This window comes from Chrysemys picta, chromosome 4, assembly GCF_011386835.1.
Source record: "Chrysemys picta bellii isolate R12L10 chromosome 4, ASM1138683v2, whole genome shotgun sequence".
NCBI lineage: Eukaryota > Metazoa > Chordata > Testudines > Emydidae > Chrysemys > Chrysemys picta.
The window spans coordinates 55,485,835-55,507,964 of record NC_088794.1 but is presented as its reverse complement, the minus strand read 5'-3'; the positions used below and the strand labels follow the sequence as shown (position 1 = coordinate 55,507,964).

Here is a 22,130-nt window from a genome sequence, read left to right as displayed (position 1 = left end):
GCATGGGAACAGGAGCTGACTGGGGGAGAAAAAGAGTAGATTAGGACAAAACCTTGGTAAGCCGGGGGTGAAAGAAGAGGAGAGAAACTGAGAGTTGGAGTAGAGGATTGAGCTGGAGGGAGACTGGGACTTGTTGGGTGAGGAGACTGGGGCTGGGTAGGCAAAGCGAATGGCGATGAAGAGCCAGTTGTGGGGAACAGACAGGTTGGAGGGGACAAGACAGAGGGATCAAGCTTGGAGGAACTGGCAAAACGTTCTCTGCTCAGTAGAGCAGATACTCCCCTCCAGAGCCTGAAATGGAATCCAAGACTCCTCCGTCCCACCATTCCTCCAGTCAGCAAATACCTGAGACTAGTGGCTAACTGTCTCATCCCCCTCTAGTGCAGTCCACAGAGGACAACCTGCTATTCTTCTACTTCCCCACTTCATTAGCTCTGCAGAGGTCTGTGCAGTTGATCTAAAGGTTCCAAGCCTGCTAATGAGCCATACTGGTGTCAATATGGTGGAATGTGGTCCCCCCCCCCGCCCCCAGTTTGCTTTTTTAAAACCTGGGAAACTACCTACAAAACTATGTAAGAATATTAAGGTTGCAAAGTCAAGCTCTCAAAAGGTAGGAAATGCCAGAATTAAGGCTGTACAACCTTCAAATTTGCCCCTTGTGCATATGCATTTGTCAAAATTATCAAGGCTAGGACCTGTATAAGGTATAACTCCTCCCCACCTATGCCAATCTATGTAGCTAATCCTCATTAAATACATCTTCACATTCATTGTAACTGACTTTCATGGGACTTGTATCAGGCCCTGAGTGGAAACCGCTTGGAATCTTGTCCAACGCCTTGCTGTGCGTATAGAAAGCATGGACCAAATCAGCAGAGCCACTCACAACTTTCCAATGTCCATTTTATTCTTCATTCTATAAAATGTATAAGTGCAGAAATGTATTACAGGTTATTGACAATACTGATTATTAATCACCTTGGCATTGCTATGTGGGTTAATAGCAAAGCCCTTTATGTGTCAAAGTGATTGAATTTAGTCTCCTCTTTAACTGGATGGAATTTTTGACACAAACACTTATATAAATTGTTAGTATTATTGCTACTTTTTAAATTCCTGAGATATAAAAGCTGAGAGTGTTTTCTCTCCCACTTAGTTATAAACGTCCTCCAATCAACAGCGTGTGTTCATCAGCCACAAAGCTATTGGGTGTATTGCAAACGCTGTGTCCACTTAAACTGATATCCGCACGCAAGGAAATTTTCTGTAACAAAAAACAATGAGATAGGAAAGAAAAAATAACAACGTAGCAAAGCTCCACTATTTACTCTGTTCTTTCCCCAGAGTAGCTTCTACAGACAAGGCCAAGCACTCTGAAATGCATATCACTCCAAAAACTACTTGCCTGCTAAGAAAGCAAAATATTAGTAACTCAAATAGCCCTGAGATATCCATGAGGAAATAATATGGCATTGTCCAAACTTCTCTCACGACTGTTCAGGGTGGGAAAATCTTCACAGCTCAGGAAGGAGATAATCGTCTGATGTATGGGTGACTGCAGGTGCAGATAGAGGTTGCTTGAGATAGGGTGGCAAAACAGTTTTCATTCTAATTCCGTTTTCAGTTACCAAGAATTTTCTGAAACATTCCTCTCCTGTGCTATTTCCCATGTTATTCTCTGAGCTATGATAGCTCTGTAGCACTTGTAGGATATGAAAGTAGTGAAAGCTAATTCTGATCCCTCAGTAGATATACCTTAGGGACACAGCACAAAGAAAATCTAGTGAGTAAGATGGGACCTTGCTGCTCTTTCAGGGTAGAATCTCAAAAGAAAGGTGTAGTGTTGTAACTAGGCTGGTGGGGCTGAGTTTACCAGCTCTGATATTTGATGAATGATGTTAAGTTTATTTCACGAGTCTCAGGCTATAAAGCATTGGACACAAACTTCACTTTACCTGAAAATCACGGATGTAGGTGAGGAAAAAGCTGAGGAAGGAGAAAGCCAGAGACCATTCTGAGATTGTGCTGATGATGTGAACTATGTAGCCCTGTATTGAAGAGAAAATACATCTATGTAATGAGGCTGTTTTTTCAGTCTCCAGTGGCAGAAGGCTTATATTTTGGCATTTCAAAGGATGTTCTCCTAGATCTGTCAGGATGTTCCCATTACCTCTATCTAACTCTTTCATAAGAGAATGAAGTAAGCTGAATTTACCTGGTGTCTGGGAGGGAAAGGGTGACGTATTCTTTCCCCAGAAGGGTGCAGAGACGTCATGTGCAGATGGCTGACAACTTCTAACTTTCTATTTTTTGGAAGTCATGTACCTTGTACACATTGTTTCTAATGTATATTGGGGGCTAGAGTGTTGCTTTACTACATAATGGCCTCTAAAGGTCAACTAACAAAGTACAGCTACATCACATGTACCTTTAACTTGCCCACTTTCCTCTCTTCTTCCTTCTTTCATCTCCTGCTCTCTTCCTCTCTCTCCATTCTTCCTATTAATCTCTCATACCCACTTCAGTAACCCACCAAACAGCAATGAACACGCAGGCTTCATCTTCAACGCAGAATGCTACCATGTTAAAATGTGACTGAAGAGTCTTGTTTGCTCACCACAAAGTTATGATCAGAATTGTCAGCCAAGACAAGGCAGGTCATGTACAGCATAGTGGCTGCTAGTCATTAAACCTGTACCTGGCGGGCCGGTTTGTTTACCTGCCATGTCTGCAGGTTCGGCCAATTGCAGCTACCACTGGCCACGGTTTGCTGTCTCAGGCCAAAGGAGGCTGCGGGAAGTGGCGCAGGCCGAGGGATATGCTGGCCACCGCTTCCCGCCGAACCTGCAGACGCGGCAGATAAATGAACCGGCCCAGCCCGCCAGAGTGATTACCCTGGCAAGCTGTGTGCCAAAGGTTGCCGATCCCTGAGTTACAAAGTCTGCATTAGCCTTCATACCTGGAACACTTTTTCCAATGCTAAATGCACACAACTTCCTTTATGGAACTGTCCTACCTTTTCCTCCCCGCTTTCAAAATCCAACTTACTTTCTCCTGTGGGTTCCAGTGCAGCTTCTGTACTAGGTCAGTTCCATACAAGCCACTGTACAAAAGGACCGAAGAAACAAACACTAAAGAAACAAGGTAAGGAAGATGCGAGATGCTAAATGGCAAATTTGGAAAGAATGTTCAAGTTAAAGTCTAGACTAAGTTTCACCCTGTGGCCAGGTATCTGCATAAATGGGATGGGCATCTGGGCTCTGAAATGCATTTACAATAATGAACAGTAACCTTGAGGTGAAACTGAAAGCTACTCTTTGCAAGAAAAGCCATAATTTCTTACCCCATAACTAGGGCCCTACTAAATTCATGGTCCATTCTGGCTTAGTCAATTTCACGTTTTCAGATGTTTACATCTGAAATTTCATGGTGGTGTAACTGTGGGGGTCCTGACCCAAAAGGGGGTCGTGGGGCAGTTACAAAGCTGTTGTAGGGGAATCCCGGGATTGCCATCCTCACTTCTGTGCTGCCTTCAGAGCTGGGCTCTGAAGGCAGCAGCCGTGGAGCTTACGGCAGCTGGAGGAGGCTCCAGGAGGTGGAGGCGAGTGTGATCTCCCCTATCCTGCTGGGAATGCCTCAGCCATGGGCTCCTAGCGGCTAGTCCAGGCCAGTGGCAGATTAATGCATGGGCCCATGCCCAGGGGCCCCTGAGAAAAGTGGGCACCCTGAGCCCCGGTGGGAGCTGTGGGGGAAGAAGCCCCAAGTCTGACTCCCGACCGGGCTGGGGAGGGACAGGACTTGCTCTTCCCCTGCATGGCTGCTCTTGGGCAGAGATCAGATGCACCCCCAGGTACCTTCCCTGGCTGCAGGAAGCTCCGGGTCTGTGCTGCCTCTGGAGATGGGTCTGATCTCCCCACCGATAACTGAGATTCTTAGTCAATTAATTCCTTCAGTCCTTAAAAAAATAATTAATGGAGGGGGAACAGTGAATCAGTGGAAGTTGTGGTGGTGGGGAATCACATGGCTGATGTTTGGATGACCGCATGGCACAAGTGGGAAGGGGCAGATTCATGGATTCTAAAACCAGAAAGGACAACTGATTAAGTCTGACTTCATGTATAACACAGACTACAGGACTATCTTGAACTGATTCCTGTTTGAATTAGCACGGATCTTTCAGAAAAACATCACATCTTGATTTAAAAACTTCCAGTGATGGAGAATCCAGCACAATCCTTAGCCATTGGAACAACTTCCTAACGCCCTTGTTGTTAATTTGTTTCTTACTTCTAGTCTGAATTTGTCCCGCTTCAATTTGCAGCCACTGGATCTTGTTATATCTTTGTCTCCTAGGCTAGGCCTACACTTGGGGGGTGTCGACCTAAGATACACAACTTCAGCTATACGAATAGCATAGCTGAAGTCGGCGTACCTTAGGTGGATTTACCTGGCCGTGAGGACGGCGGCAAGTCGACCATTGCCACTCACCCGTTGACTCCGCTTCTGCCTCTCGCAGCGGTGGAGTTCTGGAGTTGACGGCAGAGCGATCGGGGATCGATTTTTATCGCATCTACACTAGACGTGATAAATCGATCCCCGATAGATCGATCACTACCTGCCCAGCTGGCGGGTAGTGTAGACATACCCCTAGACTGAAGAGCCCTCTTATCAGTTTGTTCTTCCCCATGCAATTATTTAAACTATAATCAAGTCACCCTTTTGTTAAGCTAAACAGCTTGAGCTCCTTGAGCCTAGCACTAAAAGCATTGTTTCCAATACTTTCATCTTTTTCGTGGCTCTCTTCTGAATCCTCTCCAATTAATCAACATCCTTCTTGAACTGTGGACACCAACACTGGACACAGTATTGCACTACAAAAGTGATTTTTCCTCCCTTGGTATTCACTCCTTCTTGTCAACTGTTGAGAATAGCCCACTTCCACCTTAATTGAATTGACTCATTAGCACTGACCCCCCACTTGGTAAGGCAACTCCCAGCTTTTCATATGCTGTGTATTTATACCTCTCTACCGTATTTTCCACTCCATGCACCTGATGAAGTGGATTTTAGCCCACGAAAGCTTATGCCCAAATAAATTTGTTAGTCTCTAAGGTGCCACAAGGACTCCTCATTAGTATTGCAGTAGTGCTTGCAACAAAGCCATTTACAGAGGTAGTAAAACCTCCCTACTCAATATTCTCATTTATACATCCAAAGATCTCATGAGCCTTTTTGGCTACAACACTGCACTCAGAACTCATGTTCAGCTGACTGCCCAGGTGTCTTTTAGTCAATGCTTCCCATGACAGATGCCCCTATGCTGTATGGCCCATCTTCTGTGTTCTAGATGTATGACTTTCTATGGAGTTCTGTTAACACAAGCTGTCTGCTTGCAATCAGTTTACAAAGCAGTCCAGACAGCTCTATATTCATGACCTGTCCTCTTCATTATTTACCACTCTCCCCAATCTTCATCTGCAAACTTTATCAATAATTTTGTTTTCTTCCAAGTCATTAACTAAAAATATTAAATAATGTAGGGCTCTGAACTAATCCCTGGAGGACACCAGTTGATACACACCTACTCAATGATGATTCCCCATTTATAATTAATTTTTGAGACCTGCCAGTTTTTAATCTGTTTAATGTGAACCATGTTGATTTTGTACTCTTGTAGTTTCTTATCAAAATGTAATGTACTTTGACTTGACAGGGTAGTGCACTACAACAACTTCAGCTCCTTTAAAACTCTTGAGTGCAAGTTAACCACACCAGCTAATTTTTAACATGTCTATCTTTAGTAGCTGCTCTCTAACATCCTCCTTAATCACAATTGGAATGGAGAGTATTTCATTACCATATCAGAGGGGTAGCCGTGTTAGTCTGAATCTGTAAAAAGCAACAGAGGGTCCTGTGGCACCTTTAAGACTAACAGAAGTATTGGGAGCATAAGCTTTCGTGGGTAAGAACCTCACTTCTTCAGATGCAAGTAAGTCTTGCATCTGAAGAAGTGAGGTTCTTACCCACGAAAGCTTATGCTCCCAATACTTCTGTTAGTCTTAAAGGTGCCACAAGACCCTCTGTTGCTCATCACCATATGATATATTTATATCATCTGGCTTTTTCCCAAATACAGAACAGAAATATTTATTGAACACTTTTACCTTTTCAGTTTCTTTTTGACAGGTCAACCATGTCCAGCTAGTAATGGACCAATACCATTGTTAGGAACAAAAGGAATCCTACACTTAAGGATAAGATGTTTAACGCTGCTGGCCATAGGATTACTCCTTTTGCTTCCCTTACCAATTTCCCACAATTCATATTATTAATATAATTCAGAAGCTGTCAACTTGCCCTTTCTTCCATTTTGTGGGTGGGTGAGTTTTATTTGAAATAATTACTTTCACTTCCCATATATACTAGATTGGCTGGTGGTTTGGGGGTTGTTGGTTTTTTTTTTTTAAACTAGTGTGGCCTTTTCTTTAGCGTGGCTCTTTAGGTATCTAGTAAAATGTTCTTAAATAGTTCCCAATTATCCATTATTTTTGGTTTAAATCCTTTGTCAACTGGTTTGGCTCATACTTATTTTCAGCTTTGTGAAACTAGCCCTTTTTAAAACACCAAATGTATATAGAGTCCAAACCAGTATTCTATATTTGCCCATAACAAGTGATCAAGTTGTGATTACTTGTACCTAAGCTTCTGCTAATTTTTAGTTCTGTGATCAGTTCCTGTTTTTAGTCCTGTGATCGTGTGCATTCTGTACTAGTTTACATTTTGAAATGGATTGAAGATGTATCCTAACCTAGAGCACACTCCCATACTCTAAATGCAAGATGACAAAAGCATGGTTAATCCAGGGTTTGCTTGTTTTTATTTAACTACTGATGCTCTCCCACTAAAAACACTGGTCTCTTTCATGCACTTCCCCTTCTCAGGCCTTAGTGCTTTGATACCACATTTCTTTGCCATCTTCAACTCTCTTAGAATGAAGAATCTACTTTGCAACCTCAGTAAGTGGTGAACCATCCCTTCTGCCTGCCTTGAACTAGTGTGACAGATTCGCAGGATTAACTTTTCTTTCTGATGTTAGACAAAACCCATGAGACTACAGAAGTAGAAAGCACAATGTAGATTGTACGTCTATAGACTAGTATGTATTCTATGGTCACACGTTATTTAGCGCTGACAATTATTTAGAAGAGACCCTACACATTTTTTTGCACATTTTTCACAAACTTACTCTATTTTATGATCTAGCTTATACTACTAGTGTTACTTGTATTTCACAACAAAGGATACTGCTTGCTATGCTTGATCCGCACCAGAGTAACACAATCACTCGGATCCAAAAAAGTTTTGGCTGCATCGTGTAGGAAAGAATGGTCTGAACCAGTATGTAAATGGCTCCTATTCCAAACGTTAGACAGGCTCCAACTACGTGCATATAAAACAGAGTATATTTCTAGGTGGAAAGACAGATATAAATAAAATATAATATGTACATAAAATATACAGAACACAATTTAGCTTATTGCAGTGCTGATAGCTCCACTTTATAAAAGCTTTGCCTGCAGCTGCCACCACTTCTAACTGGGATCTCCTCACATCTCTCAAGTTAAGCAGTGCTGGGGCAGGGTCAGTACTTGGATGGGAGACCTTCAAAGGAAATCCACATATGGTTAGTAGCAATTCAGCAGCTGCCAACTCTCTGTCAGGACATGTTGTCATGGAGCAATTGGCTGCTGGAGGGCTAGTCTTTCAGATGAAACATAAAACTAAGGTCTTGGCCACTTGTGGTTATTAAAGTTCCTGTGATACTTTACTCAAGAGCAGAGATTTTAGTAAACTGGCCAGAACAGTAGGGCTTTTAGTTAGCTGCAATAATTAGGGCTATGTTAACAGTGAACGGACTTGAGCAAAATAGCACGAACTTCTTTTATTTTATTTTTTAAAACAATCCTTGTTTTCAGTTATCGGGGTGTATGTGGGGGGTCATCACCATGGCAGAATAAAAGCTTTTACTGAGCTTTCATTGGCCACATACTTCTTATAATACTGTTGTCGCTAAGCATAAACCTCCTAAACAGCACATTATTTGACTTGGCAACATTCAGTGTTCTCAATTAAACTAGTTCGTCTGTCATCACTTCCCATCATTCAGACACACAAAATTCAATGTCAAGTCACAGATTCTCATCTAATAATGAAAAGATGACAATCTGACTCCTAGGACGGCTGTGTGAAATACAGCCTTAATGAGACTGGTCTGTAAAAAACTGAACAGTACTAACAAAAAGAAAGTGGAGGAATTATTGAGGAGGGTTTGAGGCAAGTAAAATGAGAATAGGCCCATCAGACAATGGAATAATATCACCATGAGAATAGTACCAGTAACCTGCACATATACAGAGTCTTCCATCTGAGGATCAAAATATTTTTATGAAAACTGATCCTTCGTAACCTTTGTGGTAAGTATTCATATTTCCATTTTACAGATGAGTAAGCCAAGGCACAGAGTTCAAAGCCGACATTTTCAAAAAGGCCACTGATTTTTGGGTTCCCAACTTGAGACGCTCTGGGCCTGACTTTGAGCTGCTCAGCACTTGCAGCTCCATTTCAAGTCACTAGGAACTGCAGGTGCTCAGCACTTTTGTCCATGATGCACAAAGTGTATCAAGCTGGACACAGAACTGTCGAGTCGCCTGTAGTCAGTAACCACTCTTGCAAACTTGGCTGCATGCTATTTGTCCAAGGAAGCCTGTAGTTTAATGACAAGAAACCATCAAGGTCTTATCACATGATGTATTCAAAGAAAACTGGGATGCAACACTGAAACTGGATAAAGGAAGCCCTGCAATTATGCAGATGAGGGCAGGGATCAGATGGCCTATTAACCCCTTCTATCCTAAAATCAGAGGTGAAAGTAAGTCAGTATGGTCTGGTACAGCATATTGGCAAGAGCCGGTACACAGCCAACCGTACCAGCAGGGGGCAGCTTCCCCAGGCCAGCAATTTAAAAGGGCCCTGGGCGGCCCGGCAGCAGCCAGAGCCCCTGGCCCTTTAAATCACGTCCGGAGCCCTGGGGTAGCAGTGGCGATTTCAAGGACCCGGGGATTTCAAGGCCCTGCCCCTTCTTCCTGAGGCCCCGCCCTGCTCAGGACTCCAGCCCAGTGTACCAGTAAGTCCCTTAAGTTACTTTCTCCCCTGAGTAAAATCTAAGTTTATGAACACAACAGGATCACACAATACAGGCTAAAACCTAGTGGTTCTACTCTGAAAAGTGACTCTGTAAAAATGGAATCATGGGGTTCTCTGTTTGTGTCTTAATTACTTTAGATAAAATTGGCTCGGTGTATGTCTTTCCTAACTGCCAGTTCTGCAAACTCAAACAAGCTGGAGTCTCTTGTACATCACCACCAGTAATAAAGGTTCTTCAGGTCAAAGCAGGTCCTCAGTGACACCAGTGCAACCCCACTGAATGCAACAGCATTGCACTGACTGGAATTTAGTAAACAATTTTTATGTAGGAGAAATAAATTTCCCCTTACTCCCTCATAGGTATGTTCGCTCTTCAGTTCTAACAGGGGTTAAGAACAATAAAAGCTTCGCATTAAAACCAGCAGTTGGTCCTTTGAATAAGAAAGGGTCACTTTTACTTATTTTAAAAGTAGAATAGAATCACACTTTAAGTGGAATACATATTTCAAAATTTACAGTAACAAATTGTAAAACACTCTACTATTATCAAAGAAACACAGGATTTTCCATAGAAAATCAGACTGTTGGTGCACTCAGACAAGTTTTTTGTCTTTGGTCAGTGACCAGTTCCTGATGCTCAGAAGGAAGGAAGGAAGGAAAAAAATGCACATGGCTGACTGTGCATGATAGATTCCTCCTCCCCCCACAAATCCTCTTATATCCTAAAACATGAGACTGGCTTCCCCTTATTTTAGCTACGTAACTACAGATGAGATTAATGGTAATGAAATCATCCAGTCCCTTACAAAATCTGGCCACGTATTTAATCAAATGCCAATAAATTCCCAAGGCTGACCTGACTCTGTAGAAATCAGAATTTAAATTGCGTGCTGCTATACTGCCATCCAGTGGTCAAATATGTTTTTCTATATTGCCAATGTAGAGCTCAAGACTCGGCAGAAGCAGAGAAATTTTCTTTGGGCTTGTCTGTATGGGAAAATTGAGCTGGATAGCTATAGCACAATAATTATTCAATTACTCTGCTATAGCTATGCGTGTCAATTACTCCTTGCAGACAAGCCTTTGGCCTCTCACATGCACCCATCTGGGCGGAGTTCTACGAGGCAGCAGCCACTGACATCCTCAACAGTTTCTGCATTGACCACTACCTGGGGTTCTCTGCTTGGTGTCCTCCTCCGGAACCCTTTTGCTCACCCTTCGATCTTACTCCACTTTCTGCCCCCCCCTTGATTTATCCTCCATAATTAGTGGAATATAATTTCTTTTTTGGCTCCTTTTTTCTGTGGGATCCTCCTTGTTAGCATTGAGAGTCAAATATGCTAATAAGCAAAGCTGCCAAGTTCTGGTTTGTACCATGTGCCATTTTATGTATAGTATTTAATTAACTAACTTGTATATAAACCCTAAATTTAGGCCTAGTCAAACAAACCATCCCTTGATCATTGGTGGGGTTAGGACATGGAGCTGAATAAAACTTGGCATCTCTAGCCAGAGTAGGTGAGTGGCCACAGGGAGGGAGGAGTAGCTAGATGGGTGCCTGCTGGGAGGTCAAGAAGTGCTGGGCCCGTGGAAGGATAGGAAGTGTTAAAGCTCCTGAGGGCAGCTGGGGACCGTGGGTGCTGGGGCTCCCAGTGGGCAGGGGCAATGTGCTATAGAGCATGTGGTACAAGTGGATTTGGGAGAAGAGAGTAGGCTGGAGTCTGAGGCCAGTAACAAGCTCCTCACCTTGTGTTTCTGCTCCCAGCACATGCTCTAGCCACTTCCTGGCTTCTCACTTCTGGCCCTAATCCAACAGGGGAAGGAGGCACCTGGATCCTTGTTCAGCAGGCTCCCCAGCAGCCAAAAGGCTGCATAACTACAGATTAAATGCCAGCATCCTTTTGGCAGATCAGCTGGATGGATGAGACTCCAACTGAGATGTGGATATGCATGACATGGCTACCAAATGCATGACTGGTGACACCTGGAAGCCCTGCATATGGCGTTTCTTGCTTGTGGTGTGAATATTTAAAAGGTTATCAATTTGAGAGAGGGAAAACTCTGAAAAGGAAGATAATATTGTAGAGAAAAATAGACATTTGAGAGACAGGAGAAGGACAGAGGTTACTAGTGCTTGTAATTCTTCCAAAAATGTCTGTCTGTTTTGAAAGAAAACACACAAAGGACCTGCTTTTCAGAGGTGGTGAGCACCCCCAGCTATAACTTAAGTCAGTGGGGGCTCAGCACCTCTGAAATCTGATCCAAAATACTGAATTGTCCTTCCAGTATAACATCCAGAAAACTGCAGACAGAACACAAACCTGGAAGTTGGCAATAATGCAAAGTCCAAAGCAGCTTATTATTCCAAGCGTAAAGCCAGCCTTATTTAATCTGGCGATCTTGGGTTCTCCTGGACTCAGAGCATAAACTTGTTTATAGCGAACATACACAGTAGCAATACCTGTGAACAAACAATCCAAATGCAGTGAGGCTTGAGTAAACAAGGAGACTATTCTTGTCAACTATAAGGTGATAAGAGACAGAGGTCATTGTTATTTAAAAGGCAAAAACTACATTAAGGTCTGGTCTACACTAATGACCGAAGTCAATCTAAGTTACGCGAGTTAAGTTACGTAAGTCATGTAACTTAAGTCGACGTAGCTTAGATCGACTTACAGCGGTGTCTACACTGCGCTATGTTGATGGGAGACACTCTCCTGTCGACACAGCTTCCGCCTCTTGAGGAGGTGGAGTACTGAAGTCAACAGGAGAGCACTCTGCCACCAACTTATCCTGTCTTCACCAGACCCAGTAAATCACAGCTGCTGCATCAATCGCAGCAGTGCCAATTTAGCCACTAGTGAAGACAAGTCCTAAGAGAGCAAAGTGAGGAACTCAAGTCAGGAAATAAAGTGAAGTGACAGAAATGCAATTACCTTCTGATCAAGGCATGTAGTGTTTATGATCCCAGATAAGATTAAACTGATTTTTAAAGACACATGAGATTCCACTTCCCCGATGATGTCACTACTGGGCACAGTTAAGGTTACTGACTTGTCCTAAATGTGCATTTTCATACCTTAACTTGTCTTGATTTCTTTTAAGCTTAACCTTAACTATGAGTTTCCTGCACTAATAAATGCTTGGTTTGGGGATAATTACAACAATCCTATAATGCATTTCACCCTAAATAACTGATCTGTACTCTCAGCCTCATTCTCTTAATGTAGCTTTTGTCTGGGAATTATGGGTAATTTAGTAATAATGAAACTAAGTAACTTAGTGTTCCTGTTTAATAATTTGTATTCCAGAAGTGTTTACAATGTGCTAGAGGTCATTTTATCTACTTACCTAAGAAAGTGGAAATATTTAACATAATCCCAAATAAGCATCTTTCAGGAGGTATTGTCCCTGTGTCACTGTAAGAAAAACAGTATATAAAACATGGTTCTCCATCATGTACTGTAAATTTCCACCAGAGAAATGCATCTTTATAAGAGGAGGGAAGGAAAGGAGAAACAGGGTCATGAAGCATTCAAAGCAGTTTCACCTATTTTGTTGTACACTACTTAAGCAATTTACTGTGCTAGTTTCTAGGGATGCAGAAGCCAACATGACTGCCTTTTTGTTATGGGCACAATGTTTTTAGAACAGGAACAATATGTACAATCCAACATAGCTATCCTGTTTGTTTATGTTAATTCTCCATAAAAAGTTAAAAGACAGTTAAGGCTGTAAAATGAAGCACTCTAAAGTCTGGAAAGGCCAAAGTTAAGGTTCCAACAGGACATATAGACAGGGGCAGCTCCAGGCACCAGCGTGGTGCGACCTGCCAGTTGCTGTGAGGGCGGCAGGCAGGCAGCTTTCGGTGGCATGCCTGCGGAAGGTCCGCCGGTGCCATGCCTTCGGCGGCAATTCGGCGGCGAGGACGCCGAAGGCACGGCACCGGCAGACCTCCCGCAGGCATGCCGCCGAATCCGTGTGACCAGCGGACCGTGCACAGGCTCACCGCTGAAAGCCGCTTGCCTGCTGTGCTTGGGGCGGCAAAAAACATAGAGCCGCCCCTGCATATAGATTACAATACAAGTTTTAATTACATGATCACGCATTTTCAAAGGACACTTGCATCATTTAATGTGCAGGCTGGACTGTATACTGTGAATGTGGGAGCTGTTTATTATTTTTTATCTTTAACTGTTCACCATGTGGTCCCATATGTTATTCACTGCACACAATCAAACATCTGCCTGATTCACTATAAACAAGGCAGACTTGCAGAGTTAAATTTTTACACCTGTAAATGAGGGTCAAGATGTTCAAAAGTGACTAATCGGTTGGGAGCCTCAATTTTTGGGTACCCAACTTGAAATATTTTAATGGGGCCTGACTTTCTAAAGTGGGTGCTCAGCACTTTCTGAAAAAAGGACCCCTTTAAAGTGTCTCAAATTCGGCTCTCAAAATCTCTGGAAAATCTTGCCTGATATTTCTGTATCTCCATTACACCACGGTGGAACTCTGAGTAAATCTATCAGGAGATCAAAAAGGCAGCAGCACTAATCATAACAAAGGCAAAGATTGGGTATCAAGGCTCCAGGCAGGCTGGTCTCGCAAACTCTAAGGGTGAGGCTGCCATACCCACATAAGTAAGAAGTAATGTTAGAAAGGAGAGTTTTAAAGAGATTAAACAATTAGTGAAAAGTTCTTGCTGCTAATTTAACTTGTAAAGACCCAGTGCAAAGGCCAGCATGAGGCCTTAGACCTGTTTAGGAATTAAGGACCAAAGTAGGAATTAAGTGGCACATAGGCTTGGGGCTGGCTTTCCGCATGGGGTGAATGTCATCTTATGTGACTAACAACGTTTTAATACTCTTAACAGCAGCTAAAAATTGTGTGTGTGAGGATTTAAAACAAACAAACAAAAAAACAGAATCAGAAGGTAACACTGAAATCCTGGCCTAAGTGAGAGTAAACCACATGATACAGAAGGGCAATAAACTAAAGAATATCAGAGATTAGATATAAATATACATTCTGGAATTCATGGAAAGCTAATTCTCCCTAGGTTTCATGCTGGAAAGATAGATTTTTTTTTTTTTTTTTTGTAATTTGCACAAAGCATGATACCTTTTTTGATAAGGGCAGTTACAACTCATCTCTAGCAGCTCAATAGTCAATGGATCAATTTGTGAAGGCTGCCAGTCCTTCCACCAAATGGAGGAGAAATTAGAGAGGGAAGATGATGGTAGGTCCAGCCACCTGAAGGAGGACAGCAGCAGAGGCACATGCAGACCCTTAGTACTTCCAGAGAGATGTTAAATTCTGTGACTGTGGTTGGTTAGCAGAACTAAGAATTACCCATGGCTGTCTATAACACTGCATTAGCAACTGATTTTAGTTAAAAAAAACATGTTAAAACCAAAGAGGAAAACCTCCAGGTTTCAAATGAAAAAGCCATATTGTCATAGAACACAGGTTTCCAATCTCAAGATTGCATATGTAACCACCCTGCCCTTACCATACGGCTAGAAAGGAGGGTGTGTCTGGATGAATCCAAGTACAGAAAAGGCTGAGAATTGGCCTCATAGAACAAGAACTCTGGATTCAGATACTTATTCTATGGCTCTATGCCTCCAGTTATCCAACATCTCTAGTGATCACTAAAACACCCTATGATATCGTAATGACATTAACACAGGCCATGAAAACCTTAAAATGTAAATGTTTGTGTTTGTCCAAAAAATTAAACTAAATTAAATTAACAAGACATGTACTGATGTTTGTTTTTAAAAAAAATATCATCTTAGTTTAATGTTAGAACTGCTAATCCCAAAACTATACATTTTAAACTACAATTTTTAAAATTTTAGGGGAAACATTTGCATATAAAGGAAAGGCCACTTCTGGCATGAATACTGTGGTATAGTTAACAGTGCAACAGTTAGAGTTTTACTGACCTGATGTATGGCACCAAAGGGTCAATATGACGTAGAAGGACTGCGGTAATGTATGAAAATATGAAAGAAGCGGCTGACCAAACAACCAAAGCCGAAGGCAAGAAACAGAGGCCTTGCTGAAACCACCACATTGCAGCACTGTTTCACAAGTCCAAATGGTGTGAAGAATCAAATATGCAAAAGATCTTTGGTTTTGTCTCAGTGGTTTTCTCTTCTTGAAGCCAAAGAGTGAATTGTGTTAACATGCAGTCTCCATGCGCCTCCTGTTATAAACAGCCATAGTAAGAGAAGACAAATTGGATTTAGTATCACTGTCATTGAAAGCACAACAGGAGGCTTTCAGGAAGTCACTGCTCTCTCAACACAGAAGTAACTTTAATGTGAAAAGCAGAAATTTCTTTTGGAAACTTTCATACTGCAACTCACAGAAGAAAACTGGAGAAGAAACTCACGGATGTCATTTTACTGCCTTAACATTTGTCTGCTTCCACAGCTGTGTCAGGAGAGCCACTGTGTTGTGATTCTTTCTCTTCGACTCTATTTGTGCATAAAACCTCTTCAAGGTTAAGCCCCAGGGATCAGAGAGGATAGTGAGTGCAGTGAGTACAGATATGCCTCAGTGACAGTTTTACCAAAGAAAGGAAATTGAAGGTTCTACAACTGCTATTAACAACAAACTGGGCATATTTACAAAGTGACCTGACAACACAGAAATATTAGTAACTCTTGCACCTATCGAGCAGCTTCCATCTGAGGCTCTCAAGACACTGTACCACGTCACATTTAAGTCAATAAATATGTGCATAGATTTATTTTGGCAAGAGCTGGCTGCTGCCATCCAGGACCTCCAGAGACAACCACCACCTAATCCAGCTGCAGAGAAAGTTCCACTTACACACCTAGTTAGTGAAGTGCATCATGCTGTGTTTATACACCTATCCAGTTTTGAAAATCCGAGCCTCAGAGCAAGATTACCCTTCATACAGAGCTAGATGTACAGGCACAATGTGTAGCTGTGTCACCCCCACAAGAGCACAGGGAAGGAATTGTAATTCCTCCCTTGCTGCTGGGGGGGGAGAAATAGTTTGTTACCGGCTCCAAGCAGGAAGCTAAAAATAGAGCCCAGTTCTACAAAATCATGGTCTTGTGCTTTAACCACAAGGCCAGCCTTACATTTGAGAAACAAAGGTCACAGAAACTGGTTAAGCCTAGTAGATGTAAGGGTCCAAAGAGATGAAAGATTGGAGACTGTAAACAGAGCAAGGGACAGAGCAAAGAAGACAAGGAGAAGTGAGCAATGAGGAGAGAGTGGTGATCAGAGAGAGTCAAAGACAGAACCCTCAGAAAAGAGCAGAGCCAGATGATGAATAAGGCAGTGCGGAGTTAGTTCAGAGCTGGATAGAAAATACAACATTGAAACTAACCAGAATGAGGGTGGTCAGCTGCAGTGACAGGAATAGAGAGCCAGACATCAAAGTACAGGAAGAGAGACTGAGGGAGCCAGAGTGGTAGAGGATCCCATGGAGGGGGAGGGAGAGACTAGATAGAAAGGAACAGGTGGTATGGGAGGAGAGAATCTGAAAGTGAAGAGAAGGCTCCTCCTCTTCAGCCAGTGGATGCGGAAATGGGAGAAGGAGAAACTAGATTCCAAGAAGAGAGCAGAAGCCAAATCAAAGAGGGAGAGATGGGTCTCAGAGTGAGGAAGTGGGAGATAAAGTGTGAGGTCCCATCCCTGAGTTACCTCTGAGCCTGCTTGAGTGTAATGAGTCATCAGTTACCTACAGGGTTCAGCCAATCCACAGGCGAGATCCCGCCAGGTGATCCCAAGGCAGGTACATAGGCTCCTGGGAAGCAGCCTCTCTAGTCTGCTCAATGTCACTGCTTGGCTGGGAACACTGCCCTTACTGCTGCTCCTGCTCTAGCGTGTACCTGTGGCTGTTTTCCACCTAGCCCGCCCCGGTTCCAGCCTGCATCTGCTCCTATCTCAGCTGTGAACTCTGACAGAGATAATAGACTGACAGGCAGTGGAGTAGTAGGAGGAAGGAGAATGGGGATGGCAGGTGAAGAGTCCAAAGGGCAAGCATAAAGGCAGGAAACAGAGCAGGAATAGGAGAGGAAGGATATGAAGAGAAGAAAAGATATGGTCCAGAGCTGACAACCTCCTCCATGTCCCAGAGGGTTGGAGAATTTATTCTATCCAGGTTACCCTTCTGTTATGAACTGATCCAACCCCTATAAGACAGGCCAGACATACATCTTCATCTTACCCACTCTTTGCATATTGCCCTGAAACCCCAGTGTATCCCATGTCCGTCAGTGGTGTCTTTATTCTGCCCTTTCCCCACGCAGGGGTGTAGGATTTGTGTGGAGGCCAGCTTGACAGCACATGGCTGCCAGGTATCCCTCCCTCAACTGCTTCCCTGAGGTTGGTCACTAATTTAAGTACTCTTGGTCCTCTGCCCACTCAGTCTGGGTCTTACATGCTACACCAGCACCAATCCTCTGTCCACCACTTGCTGATAAATTTGGGGACCCCTTCAAGTATGGGGTGTAGAGTCTAAGCATAATAGTCGGTTGCCATTAATCAGGCTCTGGAACCCTCTTGATGTGTGACAGAAACCTACTTTGTACTTGATAAAACCTGAAGAAGGGGTGTGGGTTACATCATACAACAAAAAGGCAGATGTATTTTGCTACGATGCATGTTAGTCTCTAGCATGGAGATGGAAGGTGGATGGGGATACAGAGGCAGAATGAAGGTTTGGTGGGAATCTGAAGTGCACATGTACTAACTTTCTGCCCCTTAATATATCATTTTCAAGCTATTAATAAAATAACACTAGCACTTTCGTGAACTTCCATTATAGGACTGCTGTCGAAAGTCTTAAAAGAGCAACACTCCAATCCAGAAATTACAGAACCTGAACTACCAAAAACGAAAATCAACCTTCTGTTGGTGGCATCTGCCTCAGATGATGAAAATGAACGTGAGTCAGTCCGCACCGCTTTGGATCATTATCGAGCAGAACCTGTCATCAGCATGGAAACATGTCCTCTGGACAGTTAGGTTAGGTTAAAAAACCTATAAAAAAACAAAAACAGTAAAAACAATTCAACATTTGTAAGTTCAACTTTCATGATTAAGAGATTGCACTACAGTACTTGTATGGGGTAAACTGAAAAATACTATTTCTTTTGTCTTTTTTACAGTGCGAATATTTGTACTAAAAAATAACATAAAGTGAGCTTTACCTTGTATTCTGATTTGTAATTGAAATCAATATATTTGAAAATGTAGAAAACATCCAAAAATATTTAAATAAATGATATTCTATTATTAACAGTGCGATTAAAACTGTGATTAATTGTGGTTTTTTTTTTTAATCTCGCAATTAATTTTTTTAATCGTTTGACAGCCCTAATTGGAAGTGTTAGCAGACCCCATAAAGAAAAGTGTTAATATAACAAGATGTCAGATAAGTGTTTTAGGCTTATAGATTTTAAGGTCAGAAGGGGCCATTAATCATCTAGTCTGACCCCCTGCATCACACAAGCTATAGAATTTCACCAGTAATTCAATGCTGCCAACTGTTCTGATTTTATTGAGGATTTTCTTAAAGCTGCTCCCACAAAAGTCATGTGAATACACTAGAATCTCAGCTTTCATTTTTTAAAATTAAAGTAATTGTCTGCCTTTGTGGGAAAAACCTTGAAAACAAGAGCTTTAAAGACTCAAATACCAAAAATAAGAAGAACCCAAGATCCACTACTTTAAAAAGTCTTTGGCTTAAAAGTCACAACTCAACATGTTTAAGTGTTGTACTTGCTTGGTTAGAAATATAGTGATAACTTTCAAATCAGTGGCAAATAAGCATAAAGTCTACACACGTTCTTATGAGAAATTAAAGAAAGTCATAAGTAAAATTTGAGCTTTATTAAGATAGTTTGAGCATACCAAAAATACTAATGTACACATCCACATAAAAGATAAGGCAGAAATAAGACTATACAACTCTGTCTGAGAAATAGCTTGTGAGATACAATACTGAACTCTTGTTCAGAAATGTAACTGTCTCCAAAGGAAAAGAATCCTGTTAAATGTCAGGTACTTCAATTTAGTTATCAACTTTAGCGAGCAGAGAATTTGTCATAAAGTTAGTTATCATATATTGGACTATTACGGCAACTAAATTAGTAGAAGTATACAAAAAATGACAAACATACAAAATTATGTAAATCTAGCTAAAGATATAGAAAAGATATGACATATTGTAGTATTTGAGAAACACGATGATGTAATCAACTATATCACAGTGCAATGCTCACAAAGAGGCACTGAACATACAGCCTTAACTTTGGAATTTCCTGCCTTTGAGTGCTTAACTGTGCAACATCAGTTTGACTAATGTATTTATTTAATCTATACATAAGGTCACTATAATATTAAGATGTAGCACAAGGTCAGACTTTCTGAAGAATAGTAAGGATGTACATGAAAGAATACAAGTGACAGTCCATATAATTGTGCTTTTGTGAACATCCAATGCCAGGATTTTTTGTACAAAATTAATTCACACTAGCAACTTCTTGTGCCTTCTATATTTTGTCCACCAAGCACCCATTCTCAACTCTTTCAAATTTCTCTTTAAAACTCACTTCTAAGAATTCTTCTACTCTCCTCATAGCCAATCTCTTCATACTCCCTCACCCAGACAGCTGCCCTGTGTCCTGCCTTTTTTTTTTTTTTTTTAAATTGTCTAATTAAGGACTGTGCAGTTGGAGCTATGTGGGCAGATGCCTGTGTATAGGTAGGCCTTGCACAGTGTAAGCAGAGAAAGGAGTGTGTCTTCACTTTATCTGTAAAGTGTGCTGTACATTTATGGTATTGTATAAATGATTAACAATTTACTCTATGAAGATGTCCTATGGCCTTCTATGTAAAGAATGATGTAAACAAATACTTTAACTCCCTTGCTACATCATAAAAATCCTCCTTTGCCAACTGGTCTAGATAGTCACAAATGTAGGTGTCTTTTTTCCTGATGTAGTTAAGTATTTTTAAATAGTTATCTCAATCTCTGGCTCTTTATATCCATTTTCTTAAGGAGTTTTTTTTTAGCCTTCTGTTGGATAGAATATTAAAGCACTTAATTACCTATAATTACACTTGATAAATAATGCAAGAGGGAGAGAGAAATGATCAGGACTAGGCAAAGGCTAGAAAGGATGATTTTAAATGAAATCTGAAAAAAAGACAGAACTGGAGAGGAGAGAACTCCCACAGCTGCCGGGGTAAAACTGTGGAGTGAAGGGGGCAGAAATGAGGTGGGGGGAAATCAATAGGCTGGAGCAAGTCAATGAAGAGCTTAAAAACCTGAAAATTCCTTTGAGGATAGGTATGATGTGGTTTTGTTTCTTTGAATGTGTGCGGTGTGCAGGAACATTCTGCACATGATTAAGTAGAGAGATCTAGGACTTTATGAGGCTATGGAAAAGGGATTTTGTAATAATAAAGATGAGAGGCTGTCAAGGCATGGATGAGTTAGAGTTAAAATGGTTGCTAAGATGGCCTGTATTGCAGAGTAAGCAGAAATCCCAACAGCAGCTGTGAAAGAAGGAAAATTCTGAGGTAAGGATGATGTCCAGGAATACAGGAGTTAAATGAAAGATACAGTGTGACCCTCTCAGGAAGGGATAGGAGATGAACGAGAATGAACTGTATCTGAGATTATTTCCATCCCTGAGACATTGTGTTGAAGCAAGCAGGCGCACAGGTGCACATTACTTTGTCAAGACAAGCCCAAAGAACGGATAGGGAGGAGTCATTAAATGTGTCAAAAGGGTTCATCTGAATATTGTATTGTCTCAGGGTAAAAGCTAAAGGTAAAGCTAAGGTGACTAAAAAGGAGGAGGCGGGTTGGAAAGCCCAGATAAACAAGGAGTAATAGACACCACCACAAAGTAAGAGTATTGGTGCACAGAAAGAACCCCCTGGCAGTTAGTCTTATCTGAGCCAGGCTGAAGTGAAGATTTTAAAAGGTGGCTGGGCAGTGGTGGAGCTTTAGAAAGGAGATCCCAAAGGAAAAAGCATCAGTTAAGTAAGCAGGAAGGGTGAGGAGAGATGGAAGGGGTTGGATAACATCAGGACGGAGGGAATCAGTGGGGAAGGGTAACAGGAGGCATGAAAAGAGCCAGTGGACAGGGCAGGAAGAGGGGGTGGGGAGCTGGATCAGGACAATGGGAGGTGTAGGGATGAGATAGTACTGCAGGTCAGTGGTAAGAGGGGGTGGGGGGCTGGAGACATGGCAGTGGGAGGTGTGAAGGGAAGAGACAGGAGGAGGTGGGGCAGGAGTCAGTGGAGGATGCATGGCCAGGCCAGGGAGGCTGTATGTCCGGCGAGAGAGGGCGGGCAGTGGGGGGTGGGGTGAAGGGAGCAATTAGTGGGGTGGGGGGGGTGGGGCACAGGGGCGGTGAGATGACAGGTACAGAGCGATGGGGTGAGGGGGGCAAGGCAGTAGGGGAATCAGTGTTGGGGGTGAGTGGGGGGGTAGGATCAGGACAGTGTAGGGGGATAGGAGAGGGGGGCAGGGGAGTGAGCGGGGCAGAGTGGACTCAGACCCGGCTCTAGGGTGGCCAGATGTCCCGATTTTATAGGGACAGTCCCGATTTTGGGGGCTTTTTCTTATATGGGCTCCTATTACCCCCGCCCCCGTTCGGATTTTTCACACTTGCCCTCTGGTCTCCCTGCCCGGCTCGGTGGCTGACAGACCTGGGGGGAGCGCGCGCACTCTCTCTGCCCCGGACCCCCCCGCGGGTGCCTTACCTCGGGCTCTCCTGGCTCATCCCCATGGCCTCTCCGCACCAGGCAGCGCGCGCACGGCAGGGACAAGGGTGAGTGAGCCCAGGGCCCGCGCGCGCCACACGCCCAGCCCCGCGCGCTCCCGAGCCGGGCTCCCACACCCACCTCTCAGC

General features: G+C 42.7%; 1 protein-coding gene across 3 annotated transcripts; it reads right to left on the bottom strand.

The window, feature by feature from the left end:
- Positions 1-889: 889 nt before the first annotated feature.
- Positions 890-22,123, bottom strand: DRAM2 (DNA damage regulated autophagy modulator 2). Of its 3 annotated transcripts, XM_042842447.2 has the most exons (10): positions 21,982-22,119; positions 18,106-18,240; positions 15,159-15,421; positions 14,329-14,460; positions 12,556-12,623; positions 11,526-11,665; positions 7,306-7,468; positions 3,049-3,131; positions 1,956-2,048; positions 890-1,264 (listed from the first exon to the last, which is right to left on the bottom strand). In XM_042842447.2, the coding sequence occupies exons 3-10, from the start codon at positions 15,287-15,289 to the stop codon at positions 1,157-1,159; spliced, it is 918 nt and encodes a 305-aa protein (XP_042698381.2). In that variant the 5' UTR covers positions 15,290-15,421; positions 18,106-18,240; positions 21,982-22,119; the 3' UTR covers positions 890-1,156. The 3 variants fall into 3 exon arrangements, with proteins under 3 accessions (XP_042698381.2, XP_005309999.2, XP_065448398.1); XM_005309942.5 differs by lacking the exon at positions 14,329-14,460 and having other exon boundaries at positions 21,982-22,123; XM_065592326.1 differs by lacking the exon at positions 14,329-14,460 and having other exon boundaries at positions 18,089-18,240.
- Positions 22,124-22,130: the final 7 nt, after the last annotated feature.

Bases quoted from the DNA above. Each gene is read 5' to 3' on its own strand.
- DRAM2 (XM_042842447.2), bottom strand. From the start codon at position 15,289: ATGTGGTGGTTTCAGCAAGGCCTCTGTTTCTTGCCTTCGGCTTTGGTT. The intron at 14,461-15,158 runs GTCAGTAAAACT...GTCCTCCTTCAG, and splicing joins CCTTTGGTGCCATACATCAG to GTGGCTGGACCTACCATCAT. The intron at 2,049-3,048 runs GTAAGTTGGATT...TCTTCAATACAG, and splicing joins ACTGGAACCCACAGGAGAAA to GGCTACATAGTTCACATCAT.